Source organism: Chiloscyllium plagiosum, unplaced genomic scaffold, assembly GCF_037043375.1.
Source record: "Chiloscyllium plagiosum isolate Xiang-an unplaced genomic scaffold, Cpla_swu_hap1 HiC_scaffold_12, whole genome shotgun sequence".
NCBI lineage: Eukaryota > Metazoa > Chordata > Chondrichthyes > Orectolobiformes > Hemiscylliidae > Chiloscyllium > Chiloscyllium plagiosum.
In genome coordinates, this window is record NW_028270150.1 from 51,470,306 (window position 1) to 51,492,714 (window position 22,409).

The window sequence follows — 22,409 nt, forward strand, 5'->3', positions numbered from 1 at the left end:
TGTCTGCAGCCTTTGACACTGTTGATTAGACTATTAGTCAGTCTTCCAGCCATTTTTACAGTCATCCAACAAGGTGCGGCTGGTCTCACCTGATTTCACCTCCTTTTCCTCTCCAAAAATGTTTGACCATGTTGTCGCCATCCATCTCCATCTTTCCTGGAATTCTGTGGTTGAATCCCTCCAATAAAGTTTCCACTTGTGTTGGAGTACCAAAAAAGTTCACAACTGAAATAGCTCAAAACTGTCACAGCAATCCATGTGTTATAAAGTTGAAGATGTGTACTGTACCTTTAAGAGAGAGTGAATGCTGTTGTGAACTGAGATTACAAGCATCTGTGTATATGACTAGATGGCAGTCCGACATTGTACTGCAAAATTGAAAATATGTAACAATTGGCTGTGAAATGGATACCTGAGTTTTGGTTGCTGTTTTGACAACAATTCAAATTTAATCAATCAGATTAAATTATGCCCCAGGATACTAAAACCCAATTGTGTTGAATTTATTGTTTTGCCAACACTGAACCAATGAGACAATCAGATGTTGAAGGGGCATAAAATGCAGACATTTTGAAAATTGGCCATAAAGCAACTGCTGTCAAGACAGAAATGCATGGAGAGCTAACATCTTGTTCTCCAGGGAATTAGGAAACACTCAATCAAAGGTATCTTTTTATATGAAACATACTGGCAATAAAAACAAAGATGACCCAGAAAGATCCTCAGCCAGAAGAAGAAACATACAAAAGAAGACAGTGGCTGTGTGGTTTTGAAATTAAGTTGGTATAATTTTAACAAGTGTCTTATTGGAACAGTATATTGTTATAGAGTTGGATGCAGATAGTCAGCAGTTAAGAGAAGGGGAGTTTAGAGTTGTGAATAGTTGTTTAATGTTCACATCTAGAGTTTAAAAAAATTGTTATTTTCTTTAAATAATGGAATTTGGGAGTTCTATGTCACTCCTATTTTAACAGATTACGAGGCGAGGCGAGCTTTTCTGGGTGTTTGGCTCAATTAACAGAGGGATTCACCTCTGTGTCATAACACGTGCGATTGTTATGATGGTATACTTTCCCCTCATCCTCCTTGAACTGTCTGTAGTCTTTGACACTGTTGATCACACTATCTTCCTCCAACACTTTTTCTACTGTCATTCACCTGAGTGGAGCTACTGTTAGCTGGTTCCATTCTTATCATTCTAATTGTAATCACAGACACATCTTTGTTGGCTCCTCTTCCTACATCTGCCCTGGTACCAATGGTGTCTCCCTCCTATTTGTCATCTACTTTAACAACAATTACAGCAGTCTAATGACACTGACACCGCGGCTGTAGTGGCAGGACCTTCATCTTGTAGATTGGTCTCTTTAGTCATCAGCAAACATGTACGATGTGAAGTTACCCATTCCCAACAGATCCAATTTACTGCATGTCCACCATCAGTGTAGGTCAGCTGACAACGGTTCCTCAGGGACATAATCTGCAAATGTGGAATTAGTTTTGATGTGTGCACTCTTGATGTCCACCTCTGCCTCACCATCACTTTTCTTGATGCCTTCACTTCTTTTGTTAAATTATCTGACATGCAATATTGAGTAAGCACAAATTTCCTCCAATTAAATATTGAGAAAACTGAAGCCTTCTGCTCAGTCATTACTCCAAATTCTGTATCCACCAACTTCATCCCTGTCCTTGGCAACAGTCTGGAATTAAGCCAATCTGTTTCAGCCTTGCTGCCATATTTGACAGCGAGTTTCTGGCTACATATTTGCGTCATCACTAAAACTACCTTATTTTCACCTCTCTAATGTCACGCAACTTTGCCCTGATTCAGTATCTGCTGCTGAACCGTCCATTCATCTCTTGATTTGACTATTCCAATCCTGTTCCTGATGAAAGGCCTTTGCCCGAAATGTTGATTTTACTGCTCCTCGGATGCTGCCTAAACTGCTATGCTTGACAATTTATACTGTCTTCTGGTCAAGCAACTTATGATTTTCAAATTCTTATCCTTGTTTTCAGTTCCCACCATGGTCTTTTCTTCCATGTCCCTATAATCTGTTCCAGCCTCTGAAGCATTGGAAACACTTGCACTTTTCTAACTCTGCACTTTTATGCATTCCTGACTATAATTACTCAATAATTAGTTACCATATCTTCAGTTGGCTAGGCCCCAAGCTCTGGAATTCCCTCTGTACAACCCTCCACCCCTTTATCTCACTTTCATTCTTAAAGACATTCCTTAAACATCTCTCTTTTACCAAGCCTTTAGTCTTTGGTCCTCTGATCTCCTTATGTGGTTCAGCGTCATATTTTGTTTGATAAAACTCTTGTGAAGCACCTTGAGATGTTTTATTGTTTTAAAGGTGCTACATAAGTTTTGTTTCTATAAAATATGGTGCACACTTATTGTGATATTTGATTCACTACTTTTATGTATATTTATTATGTAACAGCTCTGTTGAGATTTCTGTATTATACTTCATTAAGTCAGATAAGTCAAAAGGTCTTTTTGATTGTACGCAGCTTCCCATAATGAATTGATGTTTCATTCATTGATGTAGGAGCAAATTACTGCAGATGCTGGAAACTGTACTGAAAGGAACAAATGCTGGAGATCACAGCGGGTAGACGGCATTCATGGAGAGAGAGCAAGCTAACATTTCGAGTGTAGATGATTTGAAATGGCAGCTTGCTGTCTCTCCATGGATGCTGTCTGATTCACTGAACTCCACCATTTGTTGTTTCCAGTTGCTACAATGTTTTCCTTCAGTTTCTCTATCTACAAAGTGTTCTTATAAATATTTGAAAAAAAGCTAGATCACAAATTTCAAAAAGCTTTATTTTTTTCAGTTAGACTTTATTTTGAAAGTTGTCCTTCCTGCCTTAAAGCACTTCTTAAAATGTACCTCTTTGACCAAATGTTTAATCATCTAGCCTGATATTTCCTTGTGCAGAATGGTATTAATTTCTTCATTGTTATTTCCATCAAAAGTTACAATATAAATACAGGTGGTATTATCGTTAGCACAGTAGACAGTAATAAGGCAGGGCTATTTTGAGTAGCAGAAGTCTATGGCTAGTGAGCACTCTAGTTTCTCTGGCCCCAAGTTGTGGGAAATTTTTCTGAGACTAATGAGGAAAGAGAGGAGAATCTGAACGGTACTAGAACATTTTGGACAAAAGGGAACTTGATGATTTGGAGAGCGAGAGAAACTGGAGATGTAATTGTTCTTCTGTCTGCTATATCATTATGTTTCTGGAAAGCAAGTATGGAGTAAAAAGTACAACTTGTATAGGTTAATTATAGAGATAATCTGTTCAGGTACTGACTGTTTTCCATACAAAAATATGCAAATAGAAATTATTTAGTGTTATTGACAGGTATATATTGATTTATTGCGAACATATCCCTCTGAAATATTCGTAGTCTGATGTGTTGTCTTCTGACAGTAGAGGCCTGGCTACATGAGGCTTAGCTACCCTAAAACTGTTGGGCTTTTGATAGTTTTCTAGTTTGGCATTTAAGTAATTTCTTGGTAGTACAGACATTAACATTGCTAAAATGAGGCATTCCTGATGAAGAACTTAGGCCCAAAACATTGGTTCTCCAGCTCCTCGGATGCTGTCTGACGTGTTGTGCTTTTTCAGCACCACACGCTCGATTCTGATCTCCAGCATCTACAGTCCTCACGTTCTCCTAAAGTGAGGCACAATTGGTTATCATATTGCCTGACTGCAGTCAGTTAAATTGATTTAACTGTCCACATAGTCACTGAAACCCCTACTTGTGTGGTAGCAGAATGTCTTTTTGGCTTCATGGCAGCAACCTGTTACTGGAGAATACCACTCGTGTTTACTACAAAGTGGCAGCACAAGACAGCATGTTTTGTCAATTGTTCTAATTTTGAGATGCCTTCTCCTTCCAGGGCAATCTGAAAGAAGCTGGACATGCTTCAGGGTCAAAAGTGTTGGCCTTGGGATCTGTCTTTGAATTTGTGGGATATTTTTGTATTTATGTAAATATATTAAATATTGTAGAATTTCCTTATTTATAATGGATGACTAGATCTGTTACTAAGTAAACTTTTTGGATGTTTTTCTGTATTAAAGGCAGTATAAAAATGAAAGGAACTGTTAGAGGCATGTTACATTTAATTTCGATATAGAAGGCACAGTTCACGAGGGAGTGTTGCATTTCATTGATGACTTAGGGAGCCTTTGTTATTGAACTGACATATCTGATCCTGGGAGTCATCATGAAGTGAGTAAATTGGTTGTTCTTTTGAAGGCCTGTATACTTGTTTATGAACATGGACTAAGGAATTCACATAGTTGGTCAGATTCAGTATTTATGACTCTTCAGCAATCCATGTTTAAATGCAACTAGATCTAGACAACATCCAGCTTGGGTGAAAAGTGGCAAGTGACATTCAGACCACATAAATGCTGGGCAATGACCATCCCCAATAAGTGATGATCTAATCACCAACCCTTGACATTCAATGGCATTACCATCACTGGAGCTTCCGCTGTCAACGTCCTGGGGGTTATCATTAACCAGAAACTGAACTCAACTTGCATATAAATACAATGGATATAAGTGCAGGTCAGAGGCTCGGAATACTGCAGCGAGTATTTCACCTCTTGACTTTCCAAAGCATGTCCATCATCTACAAGGACAGGTCAGAACATTGATGAATACCACTTGCCTGACTGAGTGCAGATGCAACAATACTGAAAAAAACTTGACACCATCCAGGACAAAGCAGTCGGCCTGACTGACACCATATCCACAAGCACCACTCCCTTCACCACTGACACTCAGAAACAGCAGTGTATACTATCTGCAAGATGCACTGCAGAAATTCACCAAGGATCTTTAGACGGTTTTTCCAAACCTACTTCCATCTTGAAGGACTAGGGCAGCAGGTACATCGGAACATCACCACTTGCAAGTTCTGCTCCAAGCCACACTATATCCTGACTTGGAAATATATTGCCGTACCTTCACTGTCATCCTGTCAAAATCCTGGAATTCTCCCCCAATAGCAATTCCCTACAATACAGCACATGGAGTGCAGCAGTTCAAGGAGATAGCTCATCACCACCTTCTCAAGGACAACTAGGAATGGGCAATAACTGCTAGCTGGCCAGTCATGCCCATGTCTGAGTAATGTTTTTTTAAAAATCTGCATAAAACAATAAACTGTTATCAATAAGGGCTATTTTGATTGTCATTGGTTTGTTGAACTGATAATGTATTACCATTTACAAGCAAACCCTTCCCTTAAATGCCCTGAAACTTTTCAACATTAAACAATTCTTCCCATCAAATTTGCTTTTGCTTTGGTTTACTTATAAAACTACAGACAATTGGAGATTAAATTGGGAGAGCTAATTTAGGCATGGTGACTCAGTGGTTAGCACTGCAGCCTCACAACACCACGGACCTGGGTTCCATTCCAACCTCAGGTGATTGTCTGTGTGGAGTTTGCACATTCTCCCCGAGGTTTGTGTGGGTTTCCTCCAGATACTCCGGTTTCCTCCCACAATCCAAAGATGTGTGCAGGTTTGGTGAATTGGCCATGTTAAATTCCCCATAGTGTCCAGGGATGTGTCAGTTAGGAGTAAGTATAGAGTAAAAGGGTAGGGGAATAGGTTTTGGTGGGATATTCTTCAGCAGGTTAGTGTGGACCTGTTGGGCCGAAGAGCCTGTTTCCACACTGTAGGGATTCTGTAGTGATTCTAAAAGCTCTCCATAGCTACGAAGCTGCACAGGTGCAAAAGCATTTTCACAAGCTTCACAGAACTCATTCAATTTTCCACAAAAAGGACAAAATCATAATAATTACCAAAGGGCAGTTATCAGCAGTTATTCATTTTGAAACATTGGCCTTTACCTTCGGTTTGTGATTAAAGACCTGTCTACAGTCGTCTTGGTGATGATGTGTAATAAGCTTTACAGTTCCATTTTTAAACACTCTTCCCAGAGTAGCACTGTGCCATATTTGGTTTTAAAAAAAAACCCTCTCTAATTATCTGATTTTTCAGTAATTACCAAACAACTTATCCACAGTAATACTTTAAACTTGGTTTATGTCATTGTCATTCAGAGGCTACCAGATTCAGGCTTCCTTGTTAACTTTGTGGAATCCTTCACAAAGCTCAAAACAAAGGTTATACATTGATCTGGTGCTGCCCTGCAATTTATTTATCAACAGTAGCCACTTAATGGTATTAATATGCCCTTGTACGCATTTCAAAGCTACTTGGTAAGGCAGAACAAGTTTATAAGGCTCTTGCAGCTGAATGGTACTTGTCCTACCTCTGATTTAGAAGGGTTATGTTCAAATCCCACCTGCTCCAAAAGGTTGCCATTATCATGTCTGTTCAGGTTGATTAGGTTTTTCACCTGACTCTTATCAAATTTTATGGATGCACCTAGGGAAGGTGACGGTGTAGTGGTATTATTGCTGAAATTTGACCCAGAGACCCAGGTAGTGTTCTAGCGACCAGGGTTCAAATCCCACAATGACATGATGGGATTTGAATTCAATAAAAGTCTGGAATTAAGAATCTAATGATGACTGTGAAACCATTATTGGCGGAAAACCAATCTGGTTCACTAATGTCCTTAAGGGAAGGAAACTGTCAACCTTACCTTGGCTGGCCTACATATGACTCCGGACTCTCAGCAATGTGGTTGACTCTTAACTTCCTAATTGCACTCTGGGTAATTAGGAATGGGCAATAAATGCTGACCCAGCCAGTGATGCCCTCGTTCCATGAATGAGTAAAAAAAACATAGAAATCATCCCAACCAGATGCATCACAGCTTGATATGACAACTGTTGTGCCCAAGATGGCAAGAAATTACAAACAGTTGTGCATGCAGGTCCAGTCTATCATGAAAATAACTTTCCTTCCATTGACTCCATCTATGCTTCCTGCTGCCTCGAGACAGCAGCCAACATAATCAAAGACCCCTCCCACCCTGGTTATTCTCTTCCACCCTCTTCCGTTGGGCAGGAGATACAAAGGTTTGAAAACACTTAGTAACAGATTTAAGAACAGCTTCTTTCTCACTGTTGTCAGACTTATGAATGGACCTCTAATATGAGAGTTGATCTTTTTCTGTAGTTGTAACACTATATTCTGCATTCTGTTTGATTACCCTGGTGTACTTAGGTAAAGTTTGATAAGTCTGGTTAGCACACAAAACAATACTTTTCACTATATCTTTGTACATGTGACAATAATAAATCAAATCAAAAAAAGTATAGCCTTTTTACTGGTTAAAAGGCTAACAGCCTACTTGAGGTTATCCACTCTTTACTGATTCTTTTTAATCACCAGGTATTTTCATGGCTTGAGCTTTTTCCATCACTTCTGAACACATCATTACTTGCACCTAACATCACTTGAATTTATCCAACATCTATTGCAGCAATGATGTGCACAGAACACAAATTTCAATCTATATATCTAAAGATATGACTACTAAGCTCTAAGAATAAAAGAAACTCAATACAAAGCAATAACAAAAGTCCACACTGATGCTGACTGAAGAAACTCCAGTCCATAACTCATTTTCATAATTTTGTTCGTGGCCTGAGTTTGCATTGGTATATAATTATTACTTCTGTTTTCATAGTTTTGGCATCTTCTGGTATTGATTATGATGTCAAGATCTGGACACCCTTAGAAGGAATACCAACTTTTGACAGAAAACTTGCAGAAGAGGTATGCAATCAGTTTGGGTAAGGTTTGATTACATAAAAGTTTTAAGATATATACTATTTTAGAATGGGTATAGCTGTTTCTAAGAACAGGCTGTCAAGTAAATTAGGCCATTATCATACGTTCACAGCTATGAAACATTCCTGTCTTTATGGGCACAGAAGTTAGCTATCAGTTTCTGCTCAGTGATTCTGTGTTGTGTATCTTGAAGATCAACTCTGGGTACACTTACCTGAATGTCCTTGACCGCTGAAGTGTTCCCCAACTGGGAGTGAACATTCCTGTCTGGCGTCAACTGTGATCTTGGGTTCATGTCGTGCTACATGTTACCCCCACCACACTTCTGTATCTGTAAAATCTTCCTTACTATCCTGTTTTTACACCGTCACATTGATAAATTCTTCTTTAAGTATTCCAAAACTGTACAAACTAATTATTACTTTGGTTAGATCCTCAGCATGCAGCTCTTAAACCTAATATATTCTTCCAGCCATTTAGTTTATCTCCACCTTATTTTTAATTTTTTAAAATTATCTCTCTGCCTCATTTAATTACATTTTAGGTCATCCCCTTGATTGTTATTCAGCTGTTGATATTTTACTCATACCGTCTAACATTCTAGATCACTTGCAGAGACTACTTATTCGACACACCACTCAAAATAGTTGTATGATCTTTTGATCTCTCTGCCCTTGATCTCTCAGCCTATAAATCCTGTGTCTTTGTGCGCTTCTCTCTCACTACACCTGATAAGGGGCTGTGCTCCAAACGCTTGTGATTTCAAATAAACCCATTGGACTACAACCTGGTATCATGTGACTTCTGACTTTGTACTTTTAGAATGACCAGTCTCCATTCAGTGGCAGACATTGGTCAGCACAGGTACATGCTAGTCGAGAGTCTAGTGCTGGAAAAGTACAGCAGGTCAGGCAACATCCGATAAGCAGGAGAATCGACATTTCGGGCATAACGATTCCTGATGAAGGGCTTATGCCCGAAATGTCAATTCTCATGCTCATCGGATGGCCTGACCTGCTGTGCTTTTTCAGCACTACACTCTCGACTCTGATCCCCAGCATATGCAGTCCTCACTTTCTCACAGGCCCGAAACATCGATTCTCCTGTTCCCTGGATGCTGCCTGACCTGCTGCGCTTTTCCAGCAACACATTTTCAGCTCTGATCTCCAGCATATGCAGACCTCACTTTCTCCTTCTCACAGGTACATGCTAGCCAAGACCATCTGCACTGACCAGGTTTCGCCACTAGATGGAACCTACCACTTCAGAATGTGAGGCAGGGCAGCGAGCAGCTGAAGAACACATCTAGTGCTAAGGGGTTTAAAAAAAGAACATGGCATGTCATCCCCAAAGTTAGCAGTTAAAACTTTGAAAAAGCCTGACATTTCAAGTGAATATCATAGGATTCCTATTAACTAAAGGGTTAAAATGCTATGCATTTCAATTATTCTTCAAAAAAAATGGTGAACTGTTGCACAACAATAGAGCACAGCAAAAGAAAAATTAATATAATTTGCTGTATCTCACTTCTATCTTCTAGTTGCCTGGAGATGTGGGGGCACAGGGTACAATCTCTGCAGCGGAATGAGGAGGGCTGAAGTTCTATGGGAGCTAGCCCTTGGTCCTTATTATAATGTAACAAATGTGACTTGAAAACCTAATTATGAAGAGTTGGGTAATGTCAAGCTATTGTTGCTAGCATCAAATTCAAAAGATTGGGAATAAAATTGAGTCATTGGTGTAGAAGGCTGGAACTCTGGAATAGACTTTTAAGAGTGATGGTGATCAAAAGGTGTTTTAAATGCAGGGTCAGGAAGAGTTCTACTCAACTATGGTACTTTAATGCAAGCAATTATTAAGAAGGTTGTTCCCAAATGTAAAGTTGCTGGTTGCTGCAGGATATGTCAGTCTTGGTGAGAGTTAGACTTCTGCATATGCAGGTCAGAGGCCTAACACATGCTTTAAGCATAGGCAAGGAACCCTTCATGTTGATCCCAACCAAAACTGTCAGGCAGTTCACTTCCAAATATAGGCATACTTCCTCCTCATCATGTGGAGCCTTGTCAGACTTCTTTTAAGAGAAATGGGTGCTGTGTTGAACAAGTTCTAAGCCATTTGTGTGATAGAGGCTTTATAAAAAGCATACATTCACCTGTTTTCCCTTCATTAAGAAAGCTGCAGCTCCATGCAGGTCTAATTGAGTTGATATCAGTCTGTTTTGTTATGGGCTGAAGTGTAGCATTTGACCTTTTGTTTTTACTTGGAAGATTGCTTGATGTTGTCAGTCCATAAAGTTACATTACATTCCCTTCTTTTTTCTGTTCTGGCATGCATTCAAAGTGTGGTGTTTAAATTAGCCATTGCTGCCACAAGTTGCCATGTCAAAATTGATAAATCTCCCAAAATGTCACTCTAGCAAGGGTTTTCATTCCCTTCAACTTTGCTATCAACAAAACTTCACTTGCTGTGATTCCAGCAGGTTTTGCCAATTTCTCCTGACTTACTTTAAGAAGAAAAATGGGGCTTTCTTTATTAGTTTTGCTATCATTGCCACAGTTAATCTTTACAGATGATTTTGTCATTTAATTTGAATGAAGCTGTAATGTTTAAAATCATAAACTTGAAAGAAAAACTCCACTTGTAGTGTAAGAGAATTTGTGATTGCAAGCTATTTTGTATTGATGGAAGTTTGTTATGTGCTAGTTTATACAAAAATGACCAGCTCAATGATTATAGGATCTTACAACAAAATGGCAATAACATTGATTTTTCCTTTGCATATCAGGTGATAAGCCGCAATGAGTTGATGTTGGAGGAGACTAGGAACACCATCACGGTTCCAGCATCATTCATGCTAAGAATGCTGGCTTCACTCAATCACATTAGAACAGGTAGGACAGAGTTCTATATTTCACAGCCTGTTAATAATGTACTTTTTAAATGAGTTTTGCTCCAAAACTTAGTTAAGAAATGCTGCCTTAGCCTAAAAACTGGAGCTTATATAAATTAAACCAACTTAGTAGTAGGTTGATTTTGGTGTCAATAGCCTCTGCGAGCATTATCTGATTCATTGTGTCAGAAGGCATTATATAGTTGCATGCCACAATAGTGATGCAGTCGCCGTTCATCCATCATGTGCCCTTGGAACTTCATAACACCATTCTAATGGAATCCTTGACATGAAATATGCTTTAAATGAAGTCATAATATTGTAGATGTTCCATGAATTGAGGGCATTAAGAAAGATTTTAACTGGGGACCCGAATCTGAATTCCAGGCTCAGTCAATGTTTGCACATGATTATATTGTAAATGGTGAATTGAACTAATTTGACTGGCTTTACCTGGAAAGTTCAGCGTGCCTTTACCATAATGCTTAAATATCTCTCCAGCTAGGTAACCAAAACCCTTTGTTGGTGCTTTAGAGTAATTGTGGGGTTAATTTGTCTTACCTTAGCATCTAAAGATACAAAAATGTTACAAGTTTTTGAAGAAGAGAAAATTTAAAAGCCATGGTTAAAGAAAATGATTCAAAGTTATTAAAGATGGAAGTTGAGAGATTAAGTCACAACGTTCTTTGAAGTAAATAAAATAGTGCTCTAAATATGTTTCTCTATTTGGCTTCCTTAATTTGTACTTAACTACATGAAGTTAATTAAGTTAAAGATCACACAACACCAGGTATAGTCGAACAGGTTTATTTGGAAGCACTAGCTTTCAGAGTGCTGCTCCTTCATTAGCTGGCTGTGGAGTATAAGATCGTAAGACATAAAATTTATGGCAAAAGCAGAAGTTAATTAAGCCTGGGAACATGATTTGAATTTTCTTTATTTTTCATTAACACATGTACTGGTCACACACATTGCATTACTACACTTGTAACTGTTAATTTCCAGGAGAGTAACACTCCAGATTCTCACCATCTATATGGATGCACTTTGCTAGCCACTCACAATTTAATGTTCAAAATTTTATCTGACTTAGGCTTGTTGTATGACCGAAAATTGCATAAGGGTCAAGTTATCATTTGTTATGTGGATGTTCTGACTAGTTGTTCATTGACTCCAGGCTTATGATAGGATGTTGCAGAGGTTAATTATTCAGTTGTAATCACCATCCTTAATGGTCAGAAACAGCCAGGTCCATCACGTTAGTCAACTGATTATCATTTTTCAGGGATTGCCTCAACATTAATCTGCTGCTTTGGTGTGATTCCTCTACCAATCAAATTTCACTGACAATTCCTTTACTGAAGCAAAGAGCAGTTTTCTGATGGCTCTTCCTGACTGCCTGTGTCATTGTGCCACTCAGTGGTCAGAGTACTACTTCATGCTATCGATACTGGTACAAGTTTGATGATGAGTTAGTGAAGTTTCTTATCTTTTGGTTTTGTATCTGAGGAGTTGTAAAGTAGATGTTCTACTATAACAAATAAAGTACTATATTGACTTTCCACTGAATGTTTACATCCAAAAAATTCAAGTTTGTAGTTTGAAGTGCCTAAGTTGCATGGTTTGATATATTTTCTTTCAATATCTGAAAATTTAGACAGCATAAATGGCTTCATAATATTTTCCATCGAGTGGAACATAAATGCTGCCGTGGACCGGTTGGGCTGCATGGACTGTTTCTATGCTGTATGTCCTATGTAATTGTGCAGATAAAGTCACATTACAGTAAGTGGAAAATGGGGCCTTGAAGCAGTCTTTTGGGCGATCAGCTCATTTGCTCATATCATTCACATATTTTTCACTTTTTTCATTAGAATTCACATCTTCAGGGTCCCAGGACAGAGCTATATTATCTTGAAACTGGGGCTTTGAATATTTTGGTTGTACTGTGAGGGGAATAAAGCTGCTCTGGTACATTTGCTAACAATTAAAAATGTAATTGAGATATTGCTTAGCCTTGTCATTGAATGGTACATAGATTTGGGGCGTGGAAAGGAAGTAGTTATGGGCATTTTCAACCTAGTACACCACTCAGAATGTTCCTATGTGCTAACCTGACATTTACTTCTATAAGAAGTCACGTTGTGGTATGCTCTAAAGTAGTTTCATTAATTTACTTGTTTGTTTTAACCTGGCCTCCCTTTTAATTAGAGGTACCCAAAATTAAAAGTTTTACTTCCTTGTATTCATTTTCTGACAATTTGCAGAAGAGCTAACTTATTGAAGTAGCTTCAAATATGAAAGTCTGTTCAAGATGGTGGTTCCACAAGCAACAAAATGATCAAAATGGAAGTGCTCTTACACAGCATTTTTTTGAAACTAAATAGATCCATGCCAGTTCTGTAAACATTGCTTTTTGAAGTACATTGAATGAGTATAAGAAAATATAAATCTTCAATTCTGATGGAGGTTTAAAACATTGTATTGTTAATCTATCATACCATCTGTTGCACAGATCGATTGGAAGGCGACCGATCCGAAGGCTCTGGTCAAGAGAATGAGGATGATGAATAATTATTTGTCTGGCTTCAAGAACAAAAAGCATCAAGAAATTTGTATAACACAAAATCCAGTATATTTTCCCTACAAAGCCTTAGTGTTATTTTAGTTCCTTTTTTTTCTGGAAAAAATACTTTAATATAAAAATTTCTTGGTGCAAAATGTGTGCATGAATTGGTATGAGGAAGGTGGGAAAGAATAAGCAAGTTCCTTTTAATTATTATGTTTCATGGATGAGATGCTTGGAGGTTTCAAGTGCAATATATTCTCTAGTGTGCAAACATATGTGCTTGGATCAGTGATATGAGCATAGAGATTTACCAAACACTAGAAAAGGAGGGTCAAGATGAAACCTTTCTGAAATCTGCTGTTATGCATGTACACTGAGGGGAAAAATTAATTAAAACTTTTGGTTGTTTGAAAATAAATCTCTTTTTATTAAATATGTAAGTTAGCTCGCTGAGCTTGAAGGTCTGTTTTCAGACGTTTCATCACCATACTAGGTAACATCATCAGTGAGAGCTATTTTTGAGAAGAACAGAGAATATCTGTTTTATTATTAAGCAAAGATTGATAAAACCACTGTAATATATAGCTTTCAAAGCTTAGTTAATTTTATTAAATCACGAAAACTTTAACTTTTTGGACTTCCAAAAATGGTCTAAAAATTTTAAACTACATCTCAAAAGTTCATTATTGCAGAAAAGTTGCCAATTATTGACAGAGTTTAATAATTTTAAAGCATAAACTCCTCCTCCTATGACTATCATCCCCTAACCTCACATCCCAGGACTTGTCATGACATGAATTGCTTTCAGCACAGCCAATCCATGTTCATAGCCCCCATTCTCAGCTATCTAGCTTCTCTCCTTCCCTGGCTTACTATCAACAATCCCTTTAACATTACATAATTTCTCTCACTTGGCTCTATTTCCAGCTAATTGCTCACCCCTCCCCTCACTGCACCCTTCAGCATAAATATCACCTTTTCCTAACTCATATCAGAGTTCTGAAAAAGGGTCATCGTTTTGAAACATTAACTCGGTTTCTCTTTCCACAGATATTGCCAGACCTGCTGGGTTTCTCCAACAATTTCTGTTTGATTTGCTACATCTTATCAAATTTGATGCAAATGCAAAGAGTAGAGACAAGGTAAAACAAAAAGGTATTAATAAGAAAAATTATAAACGAACCATAATAGGAAGAGAGGGAGAGCAAAAAGCTATGAGTAAGTCAACAGATAAGACTAGATGTGGAAAACAAAATAAGTGCTATCTGATTGTACAAAGCAGTCAAAACAGAATGAACTGTGTACTTTTGCACATCTGATAACCATTATTTGACATGGCTGCAGAATAACATGAATAGAAATCCAAATCTTGAAGGGTAGTGGTGGTTTAGGGAGGATAGGAATTGGAGGGATGGCATTGTTAGTTCATGATGGTATCAGCACAATAGAAAGGCAAGTTCTGGGAACCAGGATGTGGGAACAGTTTCAGTCATGCTGAGAAATGATAAAGCAAGAGGTCACTTGTGGGAGTAGTACACAATACCCTTAACAATAACTACACAATAAGATAGTGTGTAAATGAATAAATAATGAGAACTTGTCAGAAAAGCACAGCATTGATGGGAATGTTCATTTTAAAATAGACTGGAAAAGTCAGATGGATAAAGGAAGCCTAGATGAGTTTAAGTTTGAATTTTCTAGAACAGCATGTCCCAGAGCATACCACAGAGCAGATTATAGTAGACCTAATATTGTGCAACGGGATAGAATTCTGATGAAAGTTTAGTCACTTTTGGGTGGAGTGAATTTAAGATGTTTTAAAATTTAAGAAAGAGTAATTATGGGAGCATGAAAGCAAAACTGGCTGAAGTGAATTAAGGAATTAGTTTAAGTAGGTCAACAGAGAAGAAGTGGCAGATACTTAAAAGGATATTTCTGAATCCACATTCCAATAATAAGAAAAATTCCAAGGGATTGACCAATATCTGTGGTTAACTAGAAAGGTTACCACAACAATGTGGTCAACTCTTACCTGCCTTCTGGGATGAGCAATAAATGCTGACCTTATCAGCGACCCTCATTCCCATGAATGAATTTTAAAAACTTAAATGAGAAAAACACAATTTTGCAAAGACAGATGGCATATCAGAAGACTGGACAGAATAAAAAGAAATAATTAAAGGAGAGAAAAAAGAGAGTATGAGAGAAAGCTATTTAGCAATATAGAAACAAACTGCTTCAATAATATATATTTTCTTTTTGAAATGAGCATTGCTCCAATAGAAAGAGGCCGGAGAAGTGATCATTGAAAATAGATATAGCAGGTGAATTGAACAATTATTTTGTATTAGTCCGCTCTGTAGAGGGCATAAATAACAGTAGAGTTGTGAACTAACAGGCGTTGGATCCTGATGGACTTTATCTTTAGGGTCTTAAAAGAAGTGGTCAGTGAGAGTTTTAATTTCCTGAATTTCCCAAAATTTTGGGAAAGTCCCATTTAGATTGTATGATAACAAATCTGGCCCATATTCAAAAGGGAAGATAGTAAGCAGGAAACTACAGGCCAGCCAGCTTAATATGATATAGGGTAAATTATTAAAGCTACAATTAGACGTTGTAATGGTGCACACTTTTTGTCAAAGGGAAATCATGTTTAATCAGTCTATTGAAGTTCTGTGTGGAAGTAACATGTACTGTGGATGAAGAATCTTTATCAGATATCCAGAAGGGATTTGATAAAGTGTTACATCAAAGGTGACAGCTACAAGTGAAATCTCAGGGCGCATAGGCTAGCATGGACAGAAGATTGCTAGTTAACTGGAAGCAGAGAGTTGGTATAAATGCTTTGTTTCCAGGTTGGTAAAAATGTAATCAGTGGTGGACCACTGGGCTGAGTGCTGGAACTTTATAAATGACTTGGATAAAGGGGCAGAAGGCATGGTTACCAGATTTTCTGATGACACTAAGATAGGTAGGAAAGTAAGTTGTGAAGAGGAAAAAAGTTGACCGCAAAGGGATATAGATAGGTTGGGGCAGTGGGGAGGAGAAAATGGGAAAATGTGAAAATATCTATTTTTGGCAGGAAGAATTTAAAAAAGCATATTCTCTAAATGATGAGATTGCAGTGCGATCCGGGTGTCCTAGTGCATTATTGCAAATGCCAGTATGCAGCTACAGCAAATAATTAGGAAAGCTGCTAATGTTATTTCTCATGAGGGGAATTGAATATGCTTCAGCCACACAGAGCACTGTTCAGACCACACCTGGAGGTCGGTGTGCAGTATTGTTCAACTTAGTTAAGAAAGGAGGTACATGTTCTTGAAGGGTGTACCAGACAGATACCTGGAATGTTGGATGAGTTGTTTAGTCTAGTAGCCGTTGAAGTTTAGAAGAATGAGGCGATTTGACTGAAAGACCCTAGAGGAATTCTAGGGTAATTATGGAGAGTATTTTGCCTCTTATCTAGAACTAGGGTCACCAGATTAAAAATAAGGAACTGCCCACTTTTAAAAAATGTGACTTTTTTTTCCTAAGGGTCATGAATCCCTGGAACTGTCTTCCTGAAAATGTAGTGGAAGAGATGTCCTTGAATAGGTGGTTAGATTCTTGTTGAGCAGAATGATCAAAGGTTGTTGAGATAAGTGGAATATAGATTTAAGATTACAACCTACCATTCATCGAACATCAGAGCAGCTTTGGATCAACTGATCCTTCCTTTGTATATTTTCATTTTTGTTAATAATTTTGCAATTCTCTTAACTCCTTATCCCATAAAATGTCTTCAATAATGTCACCATTCCCTGTTGGCAGGTTTGTACAAAATTCCCTTGGATCTATCTACAATTTTATACAAGGCAGGTGGACTCCAGGTGAGGCCATCAAGTAGGAGTTGTTCAGGGAAAGAAAGGAAAGACTGACCTGGCAATTCTCCTCCCAGTGCTAATCTGCAGCCAGATGCAAGTCCTGTTTCAAGCCAATTAACACTCCTCACAGCATTAAATACCCATGGTACTGTGATTACAGGGAGGTAGGTATTCCCCACTAATTCTTTAGGTGGCAAATCCTAAATTCTATCCCGTGCTCTATTGTTATATGATGACTAAGATATTAAATCTTAAACCATTGTGGAAATAAAAAGTCAGACATTAATGTAACTTTTCAGGTTTATTTTAATACAAAAAAGTGGTAATAACATCTGCCAACTGTTTTGACTGATTAAATTCTTTGATATATTTTAGTTTGAAGCACATAACCCATATCATTTAATTGTCTAAAACATGTAAAGAATCAAATATCACGACTTAGAAACAAGTAAACACTTGCCTATGAGTACCTGCAAAAGTACAAGGGCACATTTACTATAATTTAAATGGTGTAACTCTTAATCAGTCAGCTATATAATGGTTTGGCTTCTGCTCCATTTCTATTGGTTCTAACCTTTCCATGGGCATCCAAAACCTTCTGTTTTTAAAAAAAGAAACTAATAATTAAGACATTACCAACTGGAAATGAACTAACAACATTTGAAGAGGATTTAGAAACCCAAAACAGCAACAATTTTGCTGAACCAGAACTTTCCCTTTATAACCAATTGTGTAGCTGAAAGTTCAGATATGGTTTTTAAAATATGACATTACAGATGGACATTTTATTGCATTTACTCTTAATCCTAATGTTGCTGCTGCCACAGCCTTGTTATTAAACACCAGCAGCTATGGTTGGAAGTGAGGAACAAATCTTTAGTGGTTTTCTGCTTTCTAGAATTAGTAAATCCCAACATTCTTAAAAACCTCTTTTGAAGAAATGAATTCTGTATGTCAAACCAAATTATAGAAATAAGTACATTTGAATGTACATGGATGTCAAATCTGTAAACTTGTTTCTTTGGCTTCCTTCAAATTTTCTTTCTACTTACTTAAGTTCCTCTCCAATCACACTTTAGAATATTGGAATAATTATACAGTAAGTGAAAGCATAGTAACAGCCACTTAACATTTATTTCACCACGTCAGATGGCTGAGGCTTAAGGTTGTGTCCTTTCTATATTGCAAGTGTTTCAAACCTCTCAAGCACTATCTTGCTCTGTGCCGTCATGAACAATTCCTTCATCAATACTCTCCAGCCGTAATCTCTGCCCTGCAGAGACTTTGTTTCCTTTACTGGTACCTCCAGGTACAGCTTTAATAATAGTAAACAAATCTCCAGGTAAACCACTCTCTCCAAAAAGGCTCATTTTGGCATCTGTCTCAATAGCTTTGGCCAAACTGGCAGCAAAATTATCCAGCGTTTTATGAACATCTGCTTTGATTTGCAGGACTGAAGAGCGATCAGCTTCCTCTGCAAAAGAACAATCTTGAATTAAAACATTTCTACCCCTTTTCTATATAATCTGAACATTTATTTATGTGTGTCTTTAGTTTTCTCTGGTGATCAATTCCTTGGTGTGATATTTTTCGAACAACAGGCTAACCACACTGATTAAGCTTTCCCCAAGTGTAATGGAAAAGATTTGCCCAGTTCTCAAAATTGAACCTGTTAATTTGATCATTCATTATAGGCCCTACTATCAGCAAGCCAGGCATCTTAATGCTGGCAAGTGACACATTACTTTTCAGTCTTCATAACCCTAACCACAGCAGGTCAGGCAGCACCCAAGGAGCAGGAGAATCGACGTTTCGGGCATGAGCCCTCCTTCAGGAATGCCTGAAACGTCTATTCACCTGGTGCTTGGATGCTGCTTGACCTGCTGCGCTTTTCCAGCAACATTTTCAGCTCTGATCTCCAGCATCTGCAGTCCTCACTTTCTCCTATAATCCTAACCACCACAAACAAACATATCTCAACAATGGTTATAAAGGTGTGGGACACAATATACACTATCAAGTAATGTAAGCAATTGACAGAAGATCTAGCTGAAAGCAAGTGTGCAACTCATCCAACCTATGTATTACATTTGCTGTCCATGCAAAGTAGTTTAATTAGAATTGAATGTATTTGTATGATCGGGACAGCGTCTATGACCATACTTCAATTAAATGAGTGGCACTGCACATTCTCTTGTAAATTGCATTATGCCATCATTGGTGAGTTCAAGTCACCCTTTCTTTACCCTTCATGATTAAGAAATAGGAGAAGTAGACCATATAGCTCCCTCAGCTTGCTCTACTATTCATCATTTTTGACCTCGAGTTCACTGTTTGCACCACAATTTATAGTTCCTAGTGTCAAAGCTTTCTCACCCTGAATGCACTCAGGAACTGAGGAATGTATGCAGTGAACAATCTCTTTAATTGAAAGTATATCTATCTTCAGATAAGGAGCCTAAACTTAACATACTACTCCAGGTTTGGTCTTCGCAACATGTACAACTGTGGTAAGAATTCTTTATTCTTCAATTCCAACACCCTTACAATAAAAGGTGAATATGCCACTTACATTCTCAAGTCCTCCTGTGCATGTATGCTAGTTTTCTGCTGCTTGGGAGGAAACATCCAGATCTCTCAAAACCATGCATGAGACAGGAAAGCACTCAGTATACCAGGATCATTGGTAATAAATTGAGCAACCAGCTAAGGGAGCCATAAAAGGCAGAGAAGTACACCTGTTGCTAGGAATCAGAATTGTACCCACTAAGTTACAGCTTATTAACTCAAAACTGACCATCTGTGAATTTCTGTGACTATCAGTAGCGGTAGGATTAAAACCTAGGCCTCCTGCTTCAGTGGTAGGAGAACTGTATTCAACTGCAATCTGTAACTTCTTGACCTGATATGATCTGATATCTACCAGTATCAAGTTAGGGATCAAACTTGGTTTAATGAAGAGTGCAGGAGGGTATAGCTAAAAATGAGGTGTCAATATCTGGAAGCTGTACAACATGCAGATTACCTAGATGATAAACAGTGGAGGCAACGTGCGACAGACAGAGCTAAGAGGTGCTGCAACCAGAATTCTGCAGTGCTGGATAATTAAACAGCTAACAGGAGCAGAAGACTCCACAAATATCTCCATTCTAAATAATGGAGAAGTCAAGCACATTAGTGCAAAAGACAAGTGCAGCTATCTTTGTTAAGATGTACTAAATGAAAGATCCACCTCAGCCTCCGACTGAGGTCCCGGTATCACAGATGCAAAGCTTCAGCCAATTCAATTCACTCCATGTGTTATCAAGAAACAGATGAAGGCAATGGATACTTCAAAGTCTATGGGCCCAGACAACATACCCACAGCAGCACAGAAGATTTGTTCTCCAGTATTAGTTAGGCGTCTATCCATCCAGTAATACTACAACATTGGCACCTTCCCAGCAATTGCATCACTGATCAGAATAAAAAAAGACGATGGTGTGGTGTTTTTAAGGTCAATCATCTCAGTTGCATAAAATCACTGCAAGAGTTCCTCCGGGTACTGTCCTAGGGTCAGCTGCTTCAACAATGGCTTTCCCTCCATCATAAGATCAGAAGTGAAGACATTAGCTGATAATTGCACATTGTTTAGCACATGACTTATTAGATACTAGAGCAGTCACTGCCCGTTTATATCAAGACCTAAACAACATCTAAGCAAGTGACCTGTAACATTCATGCTAAACAAATACCAGGCAATTACCATCCCCAAGAAAATCTAACCATATTCTCTTGGCATTCAATGATATTACTATTGCTGAAACCTCCAAAAATCAATATTCTGGGGTTACCATTGATCGGCAATTGAACTGGACCAGCTATTTGATCACTGTGGCTAACAGAGTAGTTAAAGGCTAAGAATTCTGCAGCAAATATTCACTTGTCTCTTCCTAATCCTTGTCCACCATCTGAGGTATTTGGTGAGATACCCCCCATTTGCTTGGATGAATAGGACTCCAACAACACTGAAGAAGCTGGACACTATACAGAACCAAGCAGCCCACTTGAGTGGCATTCCAGCTATCATGTTAACCATTCACTCCCATCACCAACAATGTACAGTGGCAGCCATGTGTGCCATCTACAAAATGCACTGTAGGAAGGCTCCTTAGACTGCACCTTCTGAACCCATGATTCCTCTCCTGCCATACCCCCAACCTGATTTGAAAATAACTGTTTCTTCACAGTCAGTGGATCAACATCCTGGAACTCCTTTCCTCACAGCATTTTGATGACCCTTAACCACATGGACTGTAGCGGTTCAGGAAGACAGTTCAGCACCACCTTCTCAAGTGCAATTAGAGAGTTGAACAATAAACATAGTAGCATAGCCAGCAGAATCCACAAAAGAAAAAGCATTATTCAATTTTCCTAAGGCTATTGCATTATGGCTTATTGAAACATTTGGCACAGTAGTACATCAGAGGAAGCAATTGTGCACTCATCAAACAAGGATAGCAGGATAAGTAAGGATCATTAGAATGTCATATTGAATGCTGGAGTATTCCAGAATTGGGATGGTGTAGTATGCATACTCAGAGCGGTTTGAAAGGCCAGGGTGAAGCATGAAGAAATGTGACAGTACTATGACAACTCTTCCCTAAACCACAATTGACAACATAAGTACTTAACTGGTTGTAAGGTATTTTCAGACTGCCTGAGATTAATCCAAATTTCATCCTATCTTTTGAGAGTTCTGGATGGCTTTTTATAACAATAGATTTCGGTTGCAGAGATTATACAACAACACATCTGACTAAGAAAGGATTTCAGCAATTCAAGGCGGCAGACCACCTTGCAATGGGCAATAAATACTGGCCCAGCCAGCGAGACCAATATCCTATTAGTGTGTTTAAATAAGTACTGTAAGGGATTTGCAAGCTACCACTGAAAAGCAGGATAGTGAACTGACAGTAGTTTAAACATAGGAAGAGGGGTGGAGGTCATGCTTGAGCACTCTTTGGAACAGAAGTGAGTTTCCCCTTAAGTAAATGTTTCTAGAAGAAGTCTTTAAAAGCAGTCAAAGCGGAACAAAAGTTAAACCCAGTCACTATCCATAAACAGAATTTCTTCCAACTCCGGCCAGGGCTCAGTCATGGTGTTAGAAATGCAGGTGAAAGAGATAACATTGTGACTAGAGCATCGGAGGCTGAGGGGTGACCTTATAGAGGTTTACAAAATTATGAGGGGCATGGATACGATAAATAGACAAAGTCTTTTCCCTGGAGTCGGGAATTCCAGAACTAGAGGGCATAAGTTAAGGGTGATAGGGGAAAGATATAAA

The 22,409-nt window shown here is 38.4% G+C and overlaps 2 protein-coding genes across 6 annotated transcripts in view; one reads left to right on the forward strand and one right to left on the reverse strand.

Moving 5' to 3' along the window:
- dcaf6 (ddb1 and cul4 associated factor 6) overlaps positions 1–13,670 on the forward strand; it is a 236,811-nt gene extending 223,141 nt beyond the window's left edge. For all 4 annotated transcript variants that reach the window (XM_043700878.2, XM_043700880.2, XM_043700881.2 and 1 more), the window contains 3 exons: positions 7,658–7,746; positions 10,547–10,652; positions 13,167–13,670. In XM_043700878.2, the coding sequence (XP_043556813.1) occupies positions 7,658–7,746; positions 10,547–10,652; positions 13,167–13,225 (254 nt within the window). In that variant the 3' untranslated portion in view covers positions 13,226–13,670. The remainder of the gene's footprint in view (positions 1–7,657; positions 7,747–10,546; positions 10,653–13,166) is intronic.
- Positions 13,671–18,069: 4,399 nt separating this feature from the next.
- gpr161b (G protein-coupled receptor 161b) overlaps positions 18,070–22,409 on the reverse strand; it is a 38,980-nt gene continuing 34,640 nt past the window's right edge. For both annotated transcript variants that reach the window (XM_043700885.2, XM_087992810.1), the window contains exon 6: positions 18,070–18,557. In XM_043700885.2, the coding sequence (XP_043556820.1) occupies positions 18,286–18,557 (272 nt within the window). In that variant the 3' untranslated portion in view covers positions 18,070–18,285. The remainder of the gene's footprint in view (positions 18,558–22,409) is intronic.